This window comes from Canis lupus, chromosome 7 (assembly GCF_048164855.1).
Source record: "Canis lupus baileyi chromosome 7, mCanLup2.hap1, whole genome shotgun sequence".
NCBI lineage: Eukaryota > Metazoa > Chordata > Mammalia > Carnivora > Canidae > Canis > Canis lupus.
The window spans coordinates 36,709,563-36,733,922 of NC_132844.1; the positions used below are offsets into that span (position 1 = coordinate 36,709,563).

At 36.6% G+C, this 24,360-nt stretch overlaps 1 protein-coding gene across 6 annotated transcripts in view; it reads right to left on the reverse strand.

Moving 5' to 3' along the window:
• Positions 1-2,615: 2,615 nt before the first annotated feature.
• The window catches only part of CD109 (CD109 molecule), a 126,419-nt gene continuing 104,674 nt past the window's right edge, over positions 2,616-24,360 (reverse strand). For 4 of the 6 annotated variants that reach the window (XM_072832330.1, XM_072832331.1, XM_072832332.1 and 1 more), the window contains 10 exons: positions 23,691-23,772; positions 21,289-21,517; positions 18,042-18,207; positions 16,278-16,468; positions 15,611-15,766; positions 14,503-14,568; positions 10,910-11,052; positions 7,019-7,166; positions 5,249-5,351; positions 2,616-3,102 (listed from right to left, as the gene is read on the reverse strand). In XM_072832330.1, coding sequence (XP_072688431.1) covers positions 2,927-3,102; positions 5,249-5,351; positions 7,019-7,166; positions 10,910-11,052; positions 14,503-14,568; positions 15,611-15,766; positions 16,278-16,468; positions 18,042-18,207; positions 21,289-21,517; positions 23,691-23,772 — 1,460 coding nt within the window. In that variant the 3' untranslated portion in view covers positions 2,616-2,926. Of the gene's footprint in view, positions 3,103-4,190; positions 4,265-5,248; positions 5,352-7,018; positions 7,167-10,909; positions 11,053-14,502; positions 14,569-15,274; positions 15,337-15,610; positions 15,767-16,277; positions 16,469-18,041; positions 18,208-21,288; positions 21,518-23,690; positions 23,773-24,360 lie in introns of those variants that run through there. The other 2 variants (XR_012033985.1, XM_072832333.1) reach the window with 2 other exon arrangements.

Genomic DNA, 24,360 nt, shown 5'->3' on the forward strand with positions numbered 1-24,360 from the left:
GAACCATACAATAAAAAAAAGCATTTCATCAACCGGCCATGTTTTTTCTGAAATCATAGATACAGCAAACAAATTGCTGGTTGCCTTAGTTTCTTCTTTAGAATTCTAAGTGAAGGTAGTAGGATGGGGAAACCCCATATAAAAGTGTTGTTCTATCTTTGAATTGTTTGGCTGCTAGTTATTCAGTCTCTGGAACCACTGGCCAGTCAAAACCAGAAGTGACATATGCTGGTGTCTTAATGTTTCCCATTCAGTAAAAAAGAAGGGGAGATTTTACATTAGTTCATATCAGGAAATGAAATGGGTGGCATTCTAAACAGAAGAATCTCAGCATAAGCAAACTTAAAGGTAAAATGAGGTTTTTTTAATATGAAGAAAATAAAATAGTCTATACTATTAGTTATTACTACCATATGTCCTCCTTTTCCCTTCTGCCTGTGGCTTTTTAATCACTTTTAATGTCACCCCACTGCTATGTAACAAAGCCAGTTCTCTAAGAAAGATATAAAGGAGGACAAAGACAAGGCATCACCATAGCCCTACACACCATGTAGTACAGCTAACTGACTGCTTACTCTACCTCCTCCTCCTCTTCTTTCTCCTCCACTTTTAATAAATTTATAATAAAAAGAGACGCTTTAGAGAAGTTACAAGATGATTTTTTAATCTGGAAACCTGAAGTACTTCACAAAAAAGTATTAGAGTTCTAGTTTTTAAATGAGGATATATGGCCTAAAAAAGATACATGCTATCTTCCACTGGCCTTTCCATTCTAGTGTTTCCCAATATACTACTCCAGAAGTTCAGCATAAATTATTTACTGAAGAATATAAGATACCAGTGGTCAGGATAAGGTTCCCTGGGCAAGGCAGGCGAGGAGAATATCCTTTGCCAACACTCTCCCCCTTAATCAGAGGATATTTTCATGCTTAAGAAGTCCTAGGATATAAAGGCCAAAAACACCATAGCGGAAGGCCCAAACATACAAATGCCATTTTTAGATCAGACTGTTTCAAATGTGTAACAGAACAAGCTTTTACCCACTTAAAAGTAAATACAAGAAGATTATTTATTTGATATTTATCTTCTTCCTCTCCATAGAGCACTCTCTGAGGATCTACTTTCTATAGGTTTCAAGCTTTAAAACACTGAATGTTGGTAACTCCTACTTTGGTATCCAAAATACCCAAAAGCAATTTATGAACATCCACTCCACTATAATTTCTTAAAATTCACTAAGATAAAAAAAGTCTTTAAAATTAATTTTAAAAGATATTATTTGCATACTTTATTTTTGATGGATTCATTTTTAAACAGTTGAAATACTGTTGGAGTTCATGGCAATTATTTTCTCCATGTTCACTGGAGAGAAATGCCATGGAACTAAGGAGCAAAATTAAATCATTTCTTAGATTTAGTAAGAGATCTTTAATTTATTTTTGATATATCTGAATATATTTCAATGTGCTTGGAAAAGAAAGGAAGAAGGAAGGAACGTTAGAGAGAAAGGAGGAAAAGGAAAGGAATGGGAGAAAAGGAATTTTTCTTTAAAATTTTCACCCAGATAAATTAATATTATCCTTCAGAATACAAGGTAACCAATTATCCAGGTGGTCAAAGTTCAGAAATCTTAAGATTCAGATAAGCATTAGATGTTACCAGACAGCTGGCTGTCTGATGCTCAGACACCTGAGTCTAGAGAGCTTCTACAGGATGCTGAGCAACACCCTACCATACTTCAGGTCAGTGGTCATGTTCACCTCTCCTGGTCCCCATCAAGATCCAGCTTCTTTTTTTTTTTTAAAAAAAGATCTTATTTATTTGTTCATGAGAGACGAGAGAGAGAGAGAGAGGCAGAGAAGCAGGCTCCATGCAAGGAGCCTGATGTGGGACTCGATCCCAGGGCTCCAAGATCACGCCCTGGGCCAAAGGCAGGCACTCAACCGCTGAGCCACCTAGGCGTCCCAAGATCCAGCTTCTTTCACAGACAACAGGGAGACCAGCTGGCTGTGTCTTACACAGGATCTTGTTGGACCCTAGTTAACTGTCCCCCATTCCTAACAAAGCTGCATCTTCTGGTCTAGGATCTTGTAGTCTAAATCACCTAGGGCACATACTGCCATGCCCTCTGACTCTTATTCCTGAAACAGAGCCAATGTGTGGGGATGAGGAAGTGAGAGAGAGGGCAGTGCACCCAGGACCCCCTAGGGCAGGTTTCTGTAAACTTCTCAAGCTCTGAATCATACATTCCCCCTCTCCTCTCCAAAAGAAAAACAGGAAGGGTAAAGATTGGTGGATGAGATAAAGATTGGGTAAAAAAAAAAAAAACACCACTTCACTTAAAAATTAAAAAAAAAAAAAACAACTCTCACCTCCTACATTCTATAAAAGAAGAAGTGATATCCAATTAAGAAGGATATACTGAGACCACTGGGGATAAGGTAGGATGGCAGGTAGGGGTGGATAGATGTGGGAACAGAACAGAGCAAGCTCCTCCTTCTGGTTGCTTTCTCCCAGTTCCCAGACTTTAATGTGTTTAATGCTGAAGCCAACACTGGTGTATAGTAATGCTTAAGAATCTAGGCTCATTTCTTCTAGGAAATAAAAAGAGTAACTAATCTAAAATAACACCTTTATTCTGGGAAAATGACCTCCATAAAACATCCATAAATGATTTTTAAGAGGGGGGGAAATAAAGACGCACAACTGCAAGACTGATATTTTTTTTTTTGTTCTACACAAGTCAGGTAAAGACAGCATTTATGCAGCTATACACACTAGGACCTGTTGTGCACCATCCCCCACAACCCCATAAGAAGAAAAACATTGTTTTTCAAAAATAGAAGCAATACTTGGTAATGAAGACAATTCAATCACGTATGACTTCCAGAAATGTCAATGTTACATGGAGTCCTTATAAAATGAATCACAGCCACTGCTGTATAGAGAACAGCAGCATAAAACAGAACACGACAATGACTGTAGAATGACAAGGAGTGGCCGCTGCTCCTCTCTCACAAGGACTGCATCCATGATCATCCCCACAGAGGTCACAAGGAGACAGCTTCACTTCTGAGTTGTAACTCCTCACCGCTTGTCTCCCTGTGTGGAGGCAGATATTAGTTTACATGGATCACTTGTTTAGAAACATATACTCTGCCAAAACTTAAGAGCATTTCAGTACACTTCTCTGAATTTTCTATTCTTCACATAATTGTATTTTTCTTTACAAGAAACAACTGAAGGGATGCCTGGGTGGCTCAGTGATGGAGCCTTCAGCTCAGGACATGATCCTGGGGTTCTGGGATTGAGTTCTGCATCAGGCTCCCTGCAGGGAGCCTGGTTCTCCCTCCACCAGTCTCTGCCTCTCTCTCTCTCTCTGTGTCTCTCATGAATAAATAAATAAATAAAAATCTTTAAGGAAAAAAAAAGAAAGAAAGAAACAACTGAAATGCTCAGGAAGGGCCCACTCTGCTAACCAAATCTAAGAAAGAAACAATGCCTTCCTGGCACGGTGTCCACCACCAGCAGTTGGCCGGCACTCAGTGGGAAAACACACTGCAGCAGCCCACTGCAATCCCACATACACACCAATCTCTTCCCAGAACAAGGACTTTGGATTGAGAATTGTTTAGCCTCCATGAGAGTTTATTTTAGAGTGTCATTTTCTATGCATTCAAGCAAAGCTCAAATCATTAGAAGATTTACCGTGGGCTTTATTAAAAAACATAAAAATGCAGAGAAGCCTGCATATGTAATGCGTCTCAATATTTCAAAATGTTGAGCAGGTAGCATCCAAAAACCAATCAACTTGGGTAAATTTTACAGTATAAGCTAATATTTTTTTAGAGCTAGATAAAGAAACCTATAGCACTATAGGAAACTTGCTATATGACATATATGATTTTTATATTTACAGTTTTTAAAAACATTCTATTTTCAGATTTCTTCATGATTTTTTAATGTTATATTTTAAAGTATTTTTATTATTATATGTTTTTTAATTTTAGGATCTTCAAAGCTGGGTTTTCAGGTTTTTATTATTTCTGACCTTTCCCATATTTTCATTTGAAAATGTCCCCCTCATAAATAAGTTGCTTTCCCCCAAAAAATTTACATAGGCTGAATATTTTATTTCTTGAATGTTTAAAATATTCTCTACTTACTGAAGAAACATCAATTGGAGAATTTTTGCAACTAGTTTGAATTCCAAAGTTGGATGACGAAACACTACCACTGAGTCTCCACAGTGTATCCCATCATTCTACCAGAAAAGAAATGCTGTCCTCAGTGTTTTCCCCAAACCTCCCATACAAACCTGGGCAAATGCTCTTCCCCAATTCCACCAGGAGGCAAATGCTGAGAACTGACTTGTTGACTCAGAAGAAGAAAGAACTGGTGTTCTTAACCTTAATCTTCAATGATCCTCTATCGAATACTTCTAATGTTAATAAGTCCATTTTACTTTAGAGTATAATTATCTACAACTACAGAACACGTCAAAATGTTAACGATTCTCAATGCACTCTGATGATTCTGAGCCACCAGGAGTACTCACTCAGAGTACAACTTTTTAGAATTACAGAGATCATACACTCTCAAAATGTTACTCTGTGACTGAGTGTAGAGTAGTCCTAACTTGGGTAATCTACAAACCAGATCTCCACTTTCACATCTTGAATATTTAACATTTTATAAAGTAGGAAGTCACCAGGAAAATCAAAGAAGTTCAGGTTATTTTCCAAACAGACTATCTTCTTCTTGATATACTAAAAAAAAATCTGATATAATGTATAAATTTTAGCAAAACAACAGACTCAGCTTAACCCATCCCAATCTTTTATACTGTAAATTAGGCTTATTTTCTCTCCTGAAGAAATCCCATTTTAAAATAGAAAACAGATGGAAGGGATGTTTGGAACAGAGGCAAAACCTTGGAAACTGCACATAACTGGACTCACAGTTATGTCAGTTTTTCTTTGTAAATTTTGCAATTGTGACTTAAAAACCTGAAACATGAGGAATAGCCTAACCATATCTTATTAGGAAAGATAATGACTTTTTTGTACTCATCTGCTAAATGCTATCATGTGACTTTTTAAAATTATCAATGGTCTTCATTTAAATGGAAAGCTCATCTCCTGTACTTCACTTCCTACCCTCCCCACACACAAAATAGGTGGCCACTTGAAATAAATGAATGTCTGGCTTAACTTCTAACGTATTAGGAACTCTAGAACACACTTACTCGGTTCATAGTAATCCACGATGGACACCAAAGCATCTTGTGTGTTTGAAACTTTAAAGTTCCTCACAGCAGGAATATCAACACAAATCTGGGTTTCATTTACCTTGAAAACAATACAAAAGACTCTTAAGCGGGTGACAGATGATGTGTTCATGATAAAGCAAAAGACATTTCTTTTTCTTATCATTTTAGGAAATGGATAGAGACTAACATTTAGGGAGAATTTCTATGTGCCCAGTACTATGGTAATAAGCCCTTTATATAAATTATCTCATTTAACTCATAAAACAATTCTTCAAGATTAGATATTGTACTCACTTCCATTTTACCAAAAGCAATACTGAGAATCAGAGAGGTTAAGAAAGCAGCAAGTCCATGGATGCACGCTCCTGGGCCCTGATGCCTTATCTAATCCCCACCTCAGGCAATGCACCCACCTTGGGTGCTGCTGATAGCTCACAGCAGCACCCTTCTCTGAAGAATTGCCCTCAGTACAGGGGAGCAACCTCACCCAGTAAGAGGAAAGCTCCACAACCAATCACATTATTAAATAAAAACCTTAAACTTGTGTTTCATGTTCAAAATCAAGCCCATGGTATTTAAGCAGTATGTAATATATAAAAACTCTTGAACAGAGAAACAAGCTAGAGATTTTGAATGACTTTTAACAGAGTTTTGGCCAGAATGGTTTTTGAAGTCCTAAAACAAATGAGAATGTTCAGGAACTAGTTGTTTTTTTTTTAAGTGTACATATCACTAAAGCAATATATTTCTGATTCTTACTTGGCAAAACTGGAATGAGAAACATAGGTATTCCCCCAATATAACATGAAATCCTAAGAACACTTAAGAACTCAATTTTGATTCAACCTAAAAGTTTCACAGAGATGTTAGAAAAAAAGAATAAATAATATCCCAGAAGTTTTGAGACATACAACTACAGTCTTGAATTCTTCACTATGTTTCTCTCATATATTTTATGCACCTTATTTTTGGATCAGTAATTTTCATACAACAAAGAGAAAAGTACATGAAAATCATATAATAATTTGTATAAAGACTAAACCTCGAGAATACTCTTCTATGATTTAAGCACCTAATATATATTTATTGCAGGAATATTAAACACTTTGGGATTTATTAAAAGCTCCATGAAAGCATTTTAAAACTCATAATTAAAGCTTTCATTGTCAACATTTACAGACATAATTTTAGCAATTCCCTAAGGCAGAGGGGTTCTCAAACTGAGACCTGGACAGAATTTTTGAAGTTACAATGTGACAATTGTTTTTAATAATAAATTTCTTTTTTATTGGTGTTCAATTTGCCAACATACAGAATAACACCCAGTGCTCATCCCGTCAAGTGCCCCCGTCAGTGCCCATCACCCATTCACCCCCACCCCCCCGCCCTCCTCCCCTTCCACCACCCCTAGTTCATTTCCCAGAGTTAGGAATCTTCATGTTCTGTCTCCCTTTCTGATATTTCCTACCCATTTTTTACATAGGTTTACATCTGACATGAAATAATGACTTAGTTATCAAGACTTTCATCAGGCTCATCATTAATAACCTTGTCTTTAAGTTGATTTTATAGTGATGGCTTTTTAGGGGAGACAATATAAGGTTGCCACATTTGGGTCATTCGGGGGACACATAAAGCTGAAATAAAGACAAAGGATATAGGCCTAGAGTAGGGCAGACTTTCCAACACAATAAATGGCAGCCTTGTCACTAGTTAACCACATAAAACTTACATTTTACTACTTACAGAATCTAAATATAGGTTGAGTTTTCCATGATCATGTTCCACTTTCCTCACTGTCTCGCTCAGAGGAATCGCGTCTGAAGGCACCGTAAAACCACTGAGGAGGTTCACTTCCATCAGAGCCATGCCACTTCTAGCTGGGCCCAAAAATCTAAATCAGAGGAAAGGATGGAAAGAAGAAAATCCTTTAGGAAAAACCTAAAGCTACTGGCAAACTCTCTTCACATATAAATTAAAACTTCCAAGTGTTATTCCAAGTACTTACTGTTGAGTTGAAGTAAAAAAAAAAAAAAAATCACTATAGAAAATTATAAAACTGGCAATCCTTTCCTTATAGATATGAAATTCTTATAATTTTCAACCACATGAGGAATAATGACTTAGCAATGCATCTGTTTGACATGAAATGCTTGCAATGTATCAACCTTGGGCCCATATATTGTAACAAGCACAACCTGGATGCCCTTTCAGTGGGCAACTCTGTGTTCTGGGGGGGATTCCAAATTGAATTGCATTTTTAATTTTTTCAGAAGTTGGCACCACTAAGCTTTCCAGCTGAAAGCCAGGAACTGAAAAAGAAACTGAAAACTTGACCACTTAGCAGCAGACCACCGCCAGAACTTTAGCAATCTTCTCTTCATCTGGTTTTAGAAAAAGAAGACCAGTAGGGAGAGTCTTTTCCTTTGTTCTTCAAAATGTACTTGGAGCACATTCTGTGTTTTCTTTGGCCACCTAGTGGGAATTACAAGCCTTGGAAAATTCTGTTACACTACATTGTTCTCTCACCCTGTCCTACACAATGTGAACATCAAACAATCTGGGCACCAACAGTGTTTGGTCTCCTTTAAAATAAACAGTTTTCCAAAATGAATAGGTGGCAAGAGCTTTTTGTTTGGAGTTGAAAGAGCCCAGTGTGGTTATGGAAAGGAGTCTGTCTACAATGTGAAAGGATCAGAACATTGTTAAGTGAGTTTCTGTTGTCCCTTCAGATGGCAAAAGCAAGAAGGGCTGGTGGAGAACCTTGCTTTTTAGAGCAACAAACCAATGGCTGCCAAACATGACTGATTGAAAAGCCGTATAGTACAACTGCCGACAACAGCTGGCTCAGCAATCCCAAACAAGTGAAACCATCTGTGGAGGGATGCACTAAGCCAAAAGAGATGCTATTGAAAACTAATAAGTCCACTGCAGCCAGAGGTTTGTGTCTGAGCAAACATTTAAGATGAGAAGAACAGCCAATCCAATTAAATATGATGACTTTCAGTACATCATCAAAAGTGCCTTGGTTAACCTGGTCTTTCTACCAGCCCAGAGCAGAATTTGTCAAATGACCATGCCACACACAGAAAATCTTGTCCGAGATGAGTAAGGGCTTGAACCCTACTGATGGGAGTAAAGTGCCTAAAATATCGGTTTTTCTTTTTATTAAGTGCCACTGAAAAATTTCACTGAAAATGTTATTTGTATTCATATCAGATTTTTCTCAGAAGACTCGTAGCAGCATCCAAACCCTCTTTATAAAACTACTACTCTCACATGAAAACTGTTCCCTTCTCTAGTTTCTCCCAAAAAAAGAGAAAAGTCATCTATCAAAGGCTATTGCCCATCTGATTCCTGATGATAGGGTAAGATTGGGACTTGTGCATCCTTTCATGAGCCCTTATAAGTAATGAGTCTCCATCATGATCTGAATCCTACTTTCACCTAATTTTCCTTATCTGTTTCTTCAATTAACCTCCCTAGGTAAACTCCCTCTCACAGTTCCAAAGACTTTTCTGCTTTGCCCACTTCAAAACTAGAATTTTAGACTTATTTAGAAGATTTAAGTTTAAATTAGAGAGGAAGACAAACCGTGAGATACTCCTGAGAAACAAATTGAAGGTCACTGAAGGGGAGGTGGGTGAGGGGATGGGGTAACCGGGTGACAGGCACTAAGGAGGGGACGTGACATGATGAGCACTAGGTGTTATACTGTATGTTAACAAACTGAATTTAAATTTTAAAAAGATATGTTTTTATTAATTTCTCTCTGTCTCACCTCCAAACAGTAATTTCCATGAAGACAGGGCCTGTGTCTTTTGTAGATCACCATCCAACATCTGACACAGTGTTTGGCACATAATGGAGACTCAACTGATATTTACTGAATGAATGAATGAATGAATGAGAAAAGCAGGGACAATAATACTACCTGCTTTGTAAAGTTATTGTAAAGATTAAATGAGATACATGTAAAACTGCTTGATACAGGGGCTCCTGGATGGTTCAGTGGTTAAGCGTCTCCCTTCAGCTCAGGTCATGATCCCAGTGTCCTGAGCTTGAGCCCCACAGTGGGCTCCCTGCTCAGCAAGGAGCCTGCTTCTCTCTTTCTCTCCCTCTGCCCCTCCTCCCTGCTCATTCTCTCTCTCTCTCTCTCTCTCTCTCTCTCTCTCTCTCCCTCTCTCTCTAATAAGTACATAAAATCTTTTTAAAGAAAAGTCCTTGGTACAATGTCTGGCATGTAAGCTTGTGATAAATGTAGCTTATTATTACTTACAATAATAATAATAACTTGATACCATTATTCTGGAAAAGGACCCAATCATAAGCTTCATAAACAATAATGGGAGTTCTACGTTCTTCTCAGCTAAAAAGGAAGCCACTGAAGAAAGTCTAATATCCCCCTACTGAGGGTCAAAACTGCCCAGTAATGAAGGGACAAACACATGTGAAATTTTATACCAAAATCATGAACATTAAAGCCCAAAAGTAGTAAAGATGGTAGCAGCAATGGAGGAGATTGGATTCAAGTGATGGCTAAAAGGTTGGCCACCTGCAGAAACACCCAGTGATGACTTTAAAGTACATCTGGCAGCTCAGGACCACATCCGTGGCTTCCAGCCCAACAGCAAGCAAATTTCAACCAGAACACTAGGGGGTTCAACCCTAGAATGTTGAAGAACCTTCTAAAGGATTTGCTCTCAAACTTGTGTATGCATTAGAATGACCAAGAAAGCTGAAGAAGGCAGCTTCACAGACTGAATCTGTGAAGTCAGCAGATTTGAGTTGGAACCCCTTTTCCTTTTGACTTAACAAGATCCTCAGATGTGTGGATACAGACTGAATTTAAAAATCACCTTATTAAAAAAAAAAAAAAGAATCACCTTTTTAAGTACTCCTGGAAACAAAAAGTGCCTATTTAACCAAGGTGAAGACCTTCTCAGCTGGAGCATTTTCACTGTGCCTACAAAAACTATTCTCTTTGTTAAACTTGCATGTTCTTATGAAGTCTTGGGGTAAAGCATACTACTAAAGGTTAAACATAAACCTGGAATAATTATTTAAGAGAAAATTACTTACCAAGAAATAACCGATTTTTAGAGTATTAAACATGATTGGTTAACTTAAAATTTTCATTAGACCCACATTTTATGAAATTTTTCTATTCAAAGTTATAAACACAAGGAAAACTTGTAAAAAATTCTGGACACATTAAAAAATACTTAAATATAATTAAGCAATATTTCTAGTTTGTAATCTGAAGTATATTACATAACTGAAATCTTTGTTAAATATTAACTCCTTATATTGATATAGTTAGATAACTACATATATATACATTTTCAAATCTGGGGTGCCTGGGTGGCTCAGTTGGTTAAGCATCTGACTCTTGATTTTGGCTCAGGTCACGATCTCAGAGCTGTGAGACTGAGCCCCACATCAGGCTCAGAGATGAGCATGGAGCCTGCTTAGGGTTCTTTCTCTCTCCCTCTCCCTCTGCTTAGGGTTCTTTCTCTCTTCCTCTCCCTCTGCCCTTCTCCCCATCACATGTACTCTTTCTCCCTCTCAAAAATCAATCAATCTTAAAAATCTATTTAAAAAAAAAAAAGAGAAAGGACTGAAGGCAATACCAACCTTGTGCATACATTCAAATTCAAGTGATTGATATCATCTTTATTGTCTCTTACAACAACATCTAAATCAAAGGCTTCTTGGTCTTGAAGGGATCTCGGTCTTCTCTGAGAACCCGAATCTTTCACATTATAAATAACATTAAACTGTAACAAATAAATAAGCATAAATAATAAGTTAGTCACAATTATTAGCAATAAATTGCCATCATTACTTATTTTAAATATTAGATAATGATTCTTTTTGGGATAAAAGCAACTAGATTTGTAAAAAAAAAGAAAAATTAGTTTTACTAGCTAACAAAGTATCATTAACAAATATTATAAAAGTTCATAAGCAATGATCTTAAAAATTGAGAAAATTTTTAGGTAATACTCCAGAACAGGTATAGACCTTCATGATATTCACAGGTATTGTTTTTTTTTTTTTTTCAAAGAACATAAAATATTCCCATTAGGGAAAAAGTGAAACAATTGCCTATTTCTTTCTTGAAAGCATCCACCAATTTCTAAGCTCTGCTGCCCAACTGGTGTCCTTTTTCACAAACTGAAACCTTAGAAACTCAGGAAGCTAAATCAAAACAAAAATATTTAAGAGCCCTGCCCTGGTTGAACAGAAAACTGTTCAACTGTTCAGTATTATTTTTGGTTGTACAATATTTTTAAAAGATGATAAAATAAATGATGGATTTCAAGACAGTTGGATCTTTTTCAGCAAATACTCTGTGCCTACCAGTAGTGAAAGGTGCTGTGGCGACACTGGGCAAATGTGAGGACAAATTTGGATTTTTTGTTTGTTTCCCAAACAGTTCCTAAGATCAGAAGCTTGGAGATATACTCAAAATTTCCTACGCCTGCCTCATGCCAAGTTGAATTGGAATCTATTTCAATTTTGTAACTCTTCCACCTTCATTGACACCAAGGTTCATAAGCTTTACCATTGCTATGAAATGTATTCTCTTACACTTGAATCACACACACACACACACACACACACACACACTCACACCTTAGAACTAAACATCTAGTCCCTCTATAGATTTTCACATTTAAAAAAAAAAAATCTTCTTTCTAGGGAAGCTTGGGTGGCTGAGTCGGGTAAGCATCCAACTCTTAATTTTGGCTCAGGTCATGATCTCAGGGTCGGGGGATCAAGCCCACACTGGGCTTTGTGCTCAGTGTGGAGTCTACTTGTCTCCTTGCCCTCTGCTCCTCCCCCTGCTTGCACTCTCTATCTCTAAAATGAATAAATCATTAAAAAAAACAAATAAATAATAAATCTTCTTTTTAAGTCTTCATCTTTCAGACCTAAGAGTTCTAACTTATTATTCTGCTACACACAGCTCATAGAATCCCTTCATCCCCTTGATCATTCTGGTTATCTCACTCTGGACATTCTCCAACTCTTTCTTAAACTACAATTAAAATTTTAGAATATTCTTGGAGGAGCTGAAGAATGGTTTCATAAAACTGAAGAGATGATCTCTGTTATTTCCATCATCCCCTTTCCCGTGGCATGCAATCGTCCTTTAGAGACCAGTGTCATAGGAAACAAACAAGAACTACTAGTTTTGTCCTCTGGGTCATAATTAATATGCATCTATAACTTAGTATTGGGATTAACGTTTGACCCACGAAAAGCTCAACTGCTCTTTTAGAGAACTTTGAAACATCTTGCAGTTTATTTCCAACAGCTTAGCATTTTAGTACTTGAAAGAGGTTAACATTTACTGTAAACCTGAGAGGTTTCTTTCCTTTCTTAGTACATTCCCAGGTGACCAACTATTTAACAATTTGTTTCTCCATTATAAGAAGTGTCTATTGGTATCTACCTTTTGTTTTCTGCATTGTTGATACAGATTTGGAGTAGTGAGCATTCTGACCAGCAGGTACCACATTTACTCCTGTGTTCTTCCAAGCTCAGCTAAGACTCATTTGGCTTCAGTAATTTATCTACATTCAGTTTAATCAAGACTGAATGCCAACCAATTTGGTGATTTAAGTACACATAATTTTTTAATTACATCTAAAATATCCTGTGTATTTACTTTTGGATATTCTGTTTGCTTTAAAAGAAAGCTTGAGAATGAGAATTTTCACATGGCCTCTGTTAGTAAAGATAAATATAAATTATTCACTCTTTTCTCTTTCTATCCTTTTTGTTGAATATGTCCTTTTAATGGTGATCATTTTTACTTGCCTTTTAAAAAACATTTACAACTGTGCTTTGAATATTATACAAATAATCTTAGAATTATTTGGAAGTTTTGAAATTATACCTGGCCATCTATCTGCCCTACTCAGCAAGTATACTTTTTCTTTCAACTAAAACAGTTGTCCTGGTTTTGGGAAAGTACCTTTTCTCTATAATAGCATTTTTTAAAACTTCCTCAGTAAATCTTTCAGGGTTTATTTGATTTGTATACTTTAACCAAGCACATAACCTTTTTTGGTCCTATAACATATTATTTTTGGTTTCCAAAAGGATTGTGTCAAGTCCCTATAATTTTCAATGTATTAAGTAGTATAATAACTATTCCATTCAGGATTTTACATACTACTTCCATTTTATTCTTTTTTAATATAAATTTATTTTTTATTGGTGTTCAATTTGCCAACATATAGAATAACACCCAGTGCTCATCCCATCAAGTGCCCACCTCAGTGCCCGTCACCCAGTCACCCCCACCCCCCGCCCACCTCCCCTTCCATCACCCCTAGTTCGTTTCCCAGAGTTAGGAGTCTTTATGTTCTGTCTCCCTTTCTGATATTTCCCACTCATTTTTTCTCCTTTCCCCTTTATTCCCTTCCACTATTTTTTATATTCCCCAAATGAATGAGACCATATAATGTTTGTCCTTCTCTGATTGACTTATTTCACTCAGCATACCCTCCAGTTCCATCCACGTCGAAGCAAATGATGGGTATTTGTCATTTCTAATGGCTGAGTAATATTCCATTGTATACATAAATCACATCTTCTTTATCCATTCTACTGCACCATTAAGGGTAAGTTTTTTTTGGATTTTATTCTTATAGCAAAGCATTGAATGTATCATGCTCTAATTGTTTTATTTACTATTATATAAGATTTTATTTTTTAATTTAAATTCAATTAGCCAACAATTATATAAGATTTTACATTAAAGGGACACATTATCCATCTTCAAGTCAATTCCTTATAATACCATGTTGAACTTTATATTGTTAGATGAATATTAAGAAGTTACAGGCAAAATTTATTGCATTTATTATCAAGCCATAGAGGAAACTGAGATTCCTGAGCTGTATTTTCACAAAAAAGATGGGAGTTCCAACAACTCACATGAATCATATTGGAAGTTAGGAAACTTCAAAAAGCATATAATACTTGAGAAATATTTTTCAGATTATCAATCCATTTGGCTGCTGTCTACTGACTAGAAGTAACATCTCTAATACTTTTTATTAAAGAGTGATTTATCTTACCTAAGTCACAGATATACATCCTTAAGAATTTTATACATTATCTAAGTTACAGATATAGCAGTACCCCAAACAAAAGAATTATCATCACAAGTCATATTGAACTAAACAAAAATAAACATTGTTACATACCTGACAAATAGCAAATCCAAAACCACTTGCGGAAATATTAACTGCAGTTGGCTGTGCCACAGCAAGCTGAATAAAGATAGAAAGAAAGTGAACAAGGCTCCATATCTAGAACCTTCCAGATAGCACAAGAAATCAGTGTTATCCCTCGCTAGGAGTATAAGCCAACTGTGAAAAGCTCTAAGAATTAATTGTACATGGCCTCACATGTCAGCTATAGGCCAACCAGGTAAGAGAAATGAAGGCAAAGGAAAGGCCCACTCTTCACTCACCCTCATCTCTACCCTTTGAAGAGGTGATAGGGCTGCCTGCCCTTCAATAGGTGCTGAAGCAAGAGATACAAGAAACAAAAATCATCTCACTCCTCCAATCTCCCTTGGTCAGCACCTAATCCTCTGGCCCTCCTGGAACACAGTGGTGCATGATCACTGTACTTTAGTTAACACTACTCCTTTTTCTTTCACCATCAACCCTCTTCCTCAGTTTCCAGCCTTGAAGTTATCACTTTCATCCATTATTCTCAGCTTCCCACCAGGTTAACCACAGGAATAAAGTTAGGGTCTATGATATGCCTTTATCCTATTTCAAAGTAAGAATCCTACTATTGATTCTATCAATCTCCTAAGAGGACATGCGGTACAGCTGGAAAGAATATGGTCTGAAATCATGGGTTCAAATCTTAGCTTTACTGTTAGTAGCAACATGATCTTGATTAAGTTACTTAACCTCTCTCAACCTGTTTTATCATGTGTATGGGAGGGATCAAAGTACTTACTTTCTTAGTGTTGGTTTGAGAAGCAAATGCAATAGCACATGTAAAGAAATCTGGCACAATGCCTGCAAAGAATAGGAACTCAGCAGGTGTTCATTCCTTTCCCAACATGATAGAGCCCATATTTTCTCCTTTTCAAAATCTTTCCAAAGTTCTTATCCCTTCCTTTCTTCCCCAGCTCAGCAAATTCAACCAAAGGAGTGTACTCCTTCCTCCCAGTCTCTTTACAGAGCTCTAGAGACAAGTTTTTGTTGAAGTCAATAGAATGGAAATAAAATAGCATTCCAGCATAAGGAATCACCTGTATTTAATTTTAAATAACCACCCCCTTGTCCACACCTCTGCCGTCTGGAGGAGAAAGCGGTTCTGTGCGTCAATCCGAAACTTTACAGGACTTGGTGAACTGGGCCCCATCACAGTCACTTGGATGTTTGTCCTTTCTGTGTTCATCAGGGCTACAAATTCAGATAGGGCCTTCAAGGCTATGATAGTGTCCTATAGAGGAAAGAAAAGCATGTGTGCATATAAGTATATGTCAAGGTCACCAAAGAGTAAAGGTAGCAATGTTTAGGACACCCACAATGCATTCGTTCACCTTCCTTGGGGGTGCAGCTCTCCTTTATTCATTTTTTAATGTTCTTGACCTACAGTACAGGAGAGGTTTGGAAGGTATCTACTGACTAAAACTGAATATCTAAAAAAAAAAAAAAAGAAAAAGAAAAAAGAAAAAAAACTGAATATCTACTATATTGGTTACCACATATGAAAGATGGCCCATATAGATGGGGAACTCATTTATTTTGTATACATATCACATATGATGTTTACATCTGTGATGAGAAAAAGATTAAAATTGGCAATTTAGACCTTTGACTTAAGGTACTAAATTTTTAAATTGCCAATTTTATGAAGTCATGAGAAAAGCAACCACTTCTTTCTTTTAAAAACATACATATATGTTTAAACTATTACTTAGTTTAAAAAAGGAAAACCTACCATCACTCACCTGAGTAGATGCAAAACCTCCCAAACTATTTCTTTGCCTGCTTAGCCACCTCATAATCGGGATTCCCTCAGAAACCCGATACTGCAGGAAGTGTGAAAGCAGTGCATAGGCTGCAACTTCAATATCCAGGGAACGTGGTTGCCAGGATTCAGAAAGTTTAGACTCCGATGACACCCAGAATTGCATGCCTCCTGCAGGAGACAAGTAATAATAGTTTGATGAATGGAGCAAAAATTACATTTTATACCATTAAATATTCCTACACTGGTCCAAGTCCTACTTGACTGGCATAAATATATATATAGAGAGAGACATATGTCTATATATTTATGCCATGCAAATATATGGGTATTCACAAACACAGACACACATGTTGTAAACATGTACTTATAGGTCACTTTCTAAACTATTACAACTTGGAAATTTTCATCTTTTTCCTCATTTTGAGGATGTTTTGATAAAAATAATTTCCCAAGAGAAATTCCACATGTTTGGCTTGAGACTAAACAGCTATAAATAAAAGAGAAACATACTATACTCCAGAAGATAATGTACATAAGTTTTCTGACTAGGCCATCCCAAGAAATATTTTAGGACACATTAGAAAGAACCCTGTTCTGGGAATTTGCCATTAGCCAGCTCTAATATTCCCAGAAACCTCTCCTTTTTTTCATTATCTGAAATTTGGTGTTATAAGTTCAAAATCCAAGCCCCCAAGAAAAAAATGAAGGACCCTAGCCAATTCAACAATCTTCCTAGAGATATTCCTGCTACCCTCAGAGGAACCTCTTACTTGGCGCCCCCTCCCCCATCTCAAATATTACTCTTTAGATGATGATCACACTCAGGTGGAATGTGAAATAACTACCACTTAGACAAGCAGAGAAGAAATGTCAAGACCTACAGTCTCCATGCAACAATCTAGTCCCCAACACTGCAACAGGCACTAAAGATAATAAGAATTCAGTCTAAGTTACTGTTAACAATAATGCAATATTTTTTATAGTCTTCGAAATCTCGAAGCACTTTCAACAATTATCCCTTCTTGAATTAACGGGGCTTCGAATTGGTGAACATTACCTAAAGTTACTTCTCCCCACTCATCCCCATATCTGTCTGTCTGTCTCTCTCTCCCTCTCACACATACAGACACACACACACACACACCCCTACCTGGATCCCTGAGGCCATTTGGGAAGTAGCAACACCTGTACTTTTAATCCTGTTGTAGCCCATTAAAAAAAAAAAGGTCATCCAACTCACTAACAGCATTTTCTGGCATTTGCATTTCTATTAATTCCATTTTGCTGGGTATTATTCACATTTTATAGTCAGGAAAACTGAACTTCACAAAAGTAGTATAACTAGAATTTGAACCCAAGTCTCTCCACAACCCAATGTCCTAAAATAACCACTCAAAGCCACCAAACCAGAAATGGAATCAGACAACTCAAAAGGTAACTGACATACAGGACATATCTAAAAGAAGGAAATACCCAGGCCCTGAAATTCTTTATAAAATGCAAGAACAAAAAAAAAAAAAAAAAAAAAAAAAAATGCAAGAACAGAAGCAGCCATGTCAGACCTCTCTGACTCATCTGTATTTCATTTACCATCCCATTTAGAAGAGGTAAATGAAAAAAAAAGAAGAAGAAAGAGGTAAATGTTGTCATCTTCATATCTGGCTTACAAAACTTTCTCACATAACTCGTATATTTCATAATGCATAGCAGTCTAATAATCTCAAATGACCCCATGCATTACCTTCTTGTTCTGCTCTCCAAGTCAGCATATTCAACGCTTCCTTGGCTTTAGGGCTCCCCACGGATGACAGTGCATATGTTATAAGAGCTAGAGTATAATTGTCTGAAATTCCTCTATTAAATTCAGACTCCAAAAAGTTGATAGACTCTTGCACATCAATATTAGGCTTGGGAAAAAAAAAACATATATTTTACTATTCAAAATAACCCATTACCACACATTTAAACAAAAAGTATTTTCAAACATTCATTCAAAAAATAATTTCAGTGTCTGTTTAAGCACCTTTGTCCTAGGCAATGGAATCAATGATGATCACAGACATTTTAAGATTTGCTATTCATTTTAAAAATAACACTGCTTTGAAAGAGAAATAAAAGAATCATATCTATTTACAAATGCACCAAAAATAAGAAAATACCTAGGAATAAACCCAACCAAAGAGATGAAGGACCTATACTCTAAAATCTACAAAATGCTGACAAAAAAAATTGAAGCAACACAAAGAAGCAGAAAGACATTCCATACTCATGGATTGAAAGAACAAATATTGTTAAAATGTCTATACTTCCCAAAGCAATCCACACATTTAGTGGAATCTCTATCAAAATATCACCAGCATTTTTCACAAAGCTAAAAAACAATCCTAAAATATGTATGGAACCACAAAAGACCCCAAACAGCCAAAGCAATCTTGAAAAACAAAAGCACAGCTAGAGGCATCACAATTCCAGACTTCTAGTTATATTACAAAACTGTAGTCATCAAAACAGTATAGTAAGGGCACAAAAATAGACACATACATCAACAGAATAGAATACATATCTCAGAAATGAACCAACTATGAGTCAGTTAGTCTTCAACAAAGCAGTAAAGAATATCCAATGAGAAAAAGACAATCTCTTCAACAAATGGCATTGGGAAAACTGGACAGCTACATGCAAAAGAATGAAACTGGACCACTTTCTTACACCACACACAAAAATAAATTCAAAATTGATTAAAGACCTAAATGTGACACCTGAAGCCATAAAAATCCTAGAAGAAAACATAGTAGCCTCTTCGACATCAGCCAGAGCAACTTCTTTCTAGATAGGTTTCCTGAGACAAGGGAAACAAAAAGAAATATAAACTACTGGGACTACATCAAAATAAAAAGCTTCTTGTATGCCAAGGAAACAATCAACAAAACTAAAAGACAACCAACAAAATGGGAGAAGATATTTGCAAGTGACATATCTGATAAAGGATTAGTATCCAAAATATATAAAGAACTGATATAATTCAACACCCAAAAAACAAATAATCCCATTAAAAATGGGCAGAAGAGGGGCACCTGGCTGGCTTGGTCATGGAACATAAACTCCTGGATGGCTCAGTTGACTGAGCATCCAGCTCTTGATTTCAGCCCGGGTCATGATTTTGGCATAGAGTTCTGTGTTCAGTGGGGATTCTTGAGGATTCTCTCCCTTTCCCTATTCCTCTCCTTGCTTGCATACTCTCACTCAAATAAATAAATAAATCTTTAAAAAAAAATAGGCAGAAGATACTGCTCCAAAGAAGACATTCAGGTGGCCAATAAACATATGAAAAAGTGATCATCACTAATCATCAAGGAAAAGCAAATCAAAACTACAATGAGATATCACCTCACACCTGGCTAAAATCAACAACACAAGAAATAACAGGTGTTGGTGAGGATGTGAAGAAAGGAGAACTCTCTTGTACTGTTGGTGGGAATGCAAACTGATACAGTCACTCTGGAAAACAGTATAGATGTTCCTCAGAATATTAAAAATAGAGCTACCCTGTAATCCAACAACTGCACTAAGAATACAGAAATATTAATTCAAAAGGATACATGCACTCTGATGTTTAGAGATGCATTGTCTACAATAGCCTAGATATGGAAGTAGCCCAAGTGTCCATAAACCGATGAATGGATAAAGAAGATGTATATGTGTGCATGTGTACAAAATGTAATACTACCCAGCCACAAAATAGAATGGAGTCTTGCCATTTACAACGACATGGATGGAGCTAGAAAATATAATGCTAAGTGAAGTAAGTTAGTCAGAGAAAGACAAATACCTATGATTTCACTCATATGTGGAATTTAAGAAGTAAAACAAATGAATAAAGGGGGGAAAAAAGAGAGGCAAACCAAAAATCAGACTCTTCACTATAGAGAACAAACTGATGGTTACCAGAGGGGAGGAGGGAGAGAGATGGGTGAAATAGAGGATGGGGATTAAGACGTACACTTGTAATGAGCACTAGGTGCTGTATGGAAGTGCAGAATTACTATATTGTACACCTGAAACTAGTATTACACTGTATGTTAACTACATGAAATTTAAGTAAATACAAAGAAAGAAAAGGAAAGATTCAAAAAAAAAAAAAGAAGGAAAGAAACACTACTTTTCAGTTTCTGAGTAAATAGGCACCATTCCCTAGAAGGTATAAGAAATAAAAAGAATTTTTGTCAGGGTTTCTACCATCGATTATCATGAACTCAGATGACAGCAAAAAACACAGCTTTTTTACTCATATCTGATCTTAGGTGTTGAAGCTCTACGCTCAGGGAAAAGGTATATTTACATGTGCCTAGTACTGGACTAGCGAAATAGTATGAGTTTACTAGTAGGAGCTTACTATCAAGAATGGCTGTTTTCAATCATGTGAAATGCAGTTGCCATTAAACCAGTAAAGGCATCAATCACTGAGACAGTTCTGGAGCAAAATCAAACTTATTAGCATAACTTCCCATGCATACTCATTCTCATCCAGATGTCCATGCCCATTTAACATGATTTTTAGAGAGTGGGTATACTTTGTACTAAATTAGCAGATGTTGTAATTGCTCCAGGATATTTTAGAAACAAACAAAAATCCTTCACCACCTGAATGTACTAGAATTCATTCCCAAATTCTGAAGAATTTTTAGTCCCCTAAGAAGTTAGCCTTTCCAATGATAAAATATGTATTAATTTATCTTACCAATAGCAAGTACAATAGCATTTATATTAGAAAGCATTCTTAGTTATTCTGAAAGAGTGGGTTCATATTTTCATTATCAGATTTAAGAATATGGTCACAAATGCAAAGCAAAAAGATGCCCAAATTCAGATCTCCAACGTGATGTAAAATTGCAAAACTCTTTAAAGTCTCCAGACACATTCTTGACCTATCAAGATCTACCTTCCTTGTTATTTCCCACCCATCATTTATTAAATTAAAGATTAAATACCTGATACTTTTTATATCCCAGGAGAGAAGTCACAATATAAGCTGTAAGCGTTACTGGACTTTTATTGCCACCTTGAAGCTCACTATGGATCACTCTTCCTGGCTCCCAAAATTCACCGTTGGATTTCTGACGTCCTTTGAGCCAAGTATATGTTCTGTGTAATACATTCTGATCAATATCTATGTAAGGATCAGCTTCAAGGAAACATCTTAACACAAAGGCTGACAACCTAGGTGAAAAAGTAGAAAAGTTGCATAAAATACACATTATAAGTCCTCTAAGTAACACTGAGCAAGAAAACAACAATAACAACATTTTTTCTCTACCACAAGATTCACAGAAGGATAATCCCTGAAGAAGGAACAAAGGGAAGAAAGGCAACAAAGAGACAACATAAACATCTCAGTCTTGCTGGTAGACACAGTTTCCACTTGAGCGTGGCCAAGAAATTCCAGGTCAACTCCCAAAATACCAGATTTGGGAAGACTTAGAAATCATCTAATCTCCTACACACACTATTTTATAGGTTGAGAATTCGACACTCTAGGAGAATTAAATTGTCCAACGTTATCATCATTGGACTGTTCTAGGTATTTACCAAGGAATATCCCATTATATACTTTGCTCAGCCCTAAACCCATGGATGAAGTATATATAGTTCACAGTCAATCTGTAGTACTTTTAACTAGAGAAAATGGATATTTTCTCTCCTATAGGACAGGAGTCAGAAAATTACAGCCTATGAACCAAATCTGTCTGAGCCAAATCTGATCCAATCCATCCCAGAGTCTATTTACATATGCCTCCCTTCTACCACCCTCCCCTTGAGAATGTTTTTTAAAAGAAGAAGGAAAGAGAAGGGGAAGGGAGGGGAGAAAAAACAACATGCAACGGAGACTCAATGTGGCCTGCAGTGCCTAACATATTTACTATCTGAGCCTTTACAGAAAGAACTTGCCAAAGCCTGCTACAGAACAATAAATATTTATGTGAAAAGATCATCAAACAATAAAACACAGAAACCTTTCTATTTATGGATCTATATTCTGACACAGGCCAAAAGAAAATTTGAAGCAGATATGGTTCCCCCCTATGAAATGTTTAGGTGTGATAAATCTTAATATTCAGTAATATCTGATCCTCTTTTACTTCTTGGCCCTTTTGAAGTCAAGCACAGCCATGTGACCAGCTCTGATAATGATAAAGTCAGAAGTAATGTTGTACCCAGGCAAAAGTACCTAATGACCAGTGTTGGATACTCCAGCCTTCTGTTTCCAGGCTGGAGCCGACCTAGAGATTCCTTGGGGAGATGGTGGCAGCTGAGCAAAGACTATAGAGCCCTCTGCTGACCCACAGTGGAAATGCAGCACAAGCAAGAAAGAAGCTCTTGTTAATTAAGCTACTAAGATTTTAGGGGGTTGTTGTTACCATAGCATGCATGTCTAACCTGACTGTTACAGCTAATCAATCTTCTTCTGGGTGAAATGTAGAATTGACAATAGTGCAAGGAGAGAAAATAATTATCCAAAATCAGCCACAGAAAGATTCCATTCTGGAGGAGATCTGGATTCTTATTACTTAATTCCATCACTGTTTTTCACAAAAAAATAATCTTAAAGAAACTATGTTGACTATGTTAATACAAAATTTGTATTGATCATGTCCGATTAAGAAATGAACTATGTCGAGGTGCCTGGGTGGCTCAGTCGGTTAAACAATGGACTCCTGATCTCAAGATCATGAGATTGAGCCCCATCAATTCACATTAGGTATGGAGCCTGCTTAAGATTCACTTTCTCCCTCTCCCTCTGTTTCTCACTCTCCTCCCCTGCTCACATGCTCCCTCTCTCTCTCTCTCTAAAACAAAACAAAACCAAACTATGTCACAATCAATATCTCTAACCAGTTTTTCTTGTCAACTGCACCATCATCATAAAGTACTTTTATTACTTTTCACACACAAAAAAAGGATTTATGACTTATCTTTTCTCAATAAAAATATTTTACTTATTAATGTGTTAAAACTGTATGTAAAAAGGAAAATCTCTTTTAAAACCAGGCTACAGGAAAAGCAACCTACACTATACACTATAGGAACACATCTGTACATTTCATGGCCATTTTGACCTAATGAGAGCTCATACATGACAGACTTGTTCTGTTAGTAAAAACATTTACCAAATGGGAGCCCTTGTGTAGCACAGTTGGAGAAACATCTAATGCTGGATGTCAGCTCAGGTCATGATCTCAGGATCTTGAGATCAAGCCTCCAGTCAGGCTCTGAGCTCAGTGAGGAGTCTGCTAGTTTCTCTTTCCTTCTCCCAATGCCCCTCCCTGCACTCACTCACACTCTCTCACTCAAATAAATAAATAAATCTTTAAAAAGAAACAAACGTACTTACCAAGTGCTCCCAGAAGGATCATCATTCCCAAAAGCACTGAAAGAGCCATCTTCCCTCTGATAGAGAAGTTCTCTCTGGTAACCTGAAGACATAAAAGTAGATAACGTAATCACAACTTGAAATGAATGAAAGTTTCTAATCATGACTTCATACTGAGGAAACATGAACAGAGAATGGAAAAGAAGATACCAAATCAACAACTAATATTAAATACTTTCTGTGTTAAGTGCTGTGAGAGACAAAATATCAAGACTTTTCAAGCAGAATTTGCAATATAAGAACTGTAATAGCTTCAAATTAAATTCAGAAGAATATTACAACAGAGACAACAATTCTAGCCAGTTAAAAGGAAGCAAACTAGTCCAGCTCAATTTCAGCTGAGGTCATGATCTTAGAGTTGTGAGATGAAGCCCAGGTTGAGCTCCACACTCAGTGCAGAGTCTGCTTAAGAGTCTCTCTTCCTGTGCCCCTCCCCCAACACACATGCAGTCTAAATAAATAAATAAATAAAATCTTTAAAAGCAAGCAAACTAAAGGCCAAGATTTATTTAACTCTAATGTTAACTACAACAGTTTCCATGCTTAATCATCTAAAATTATTTGCTACCTAAGAAAAGTACTATCTAAACTATCATAAATAAGGTTCAGGGCTAAAAGGAAAAGTAAAAAT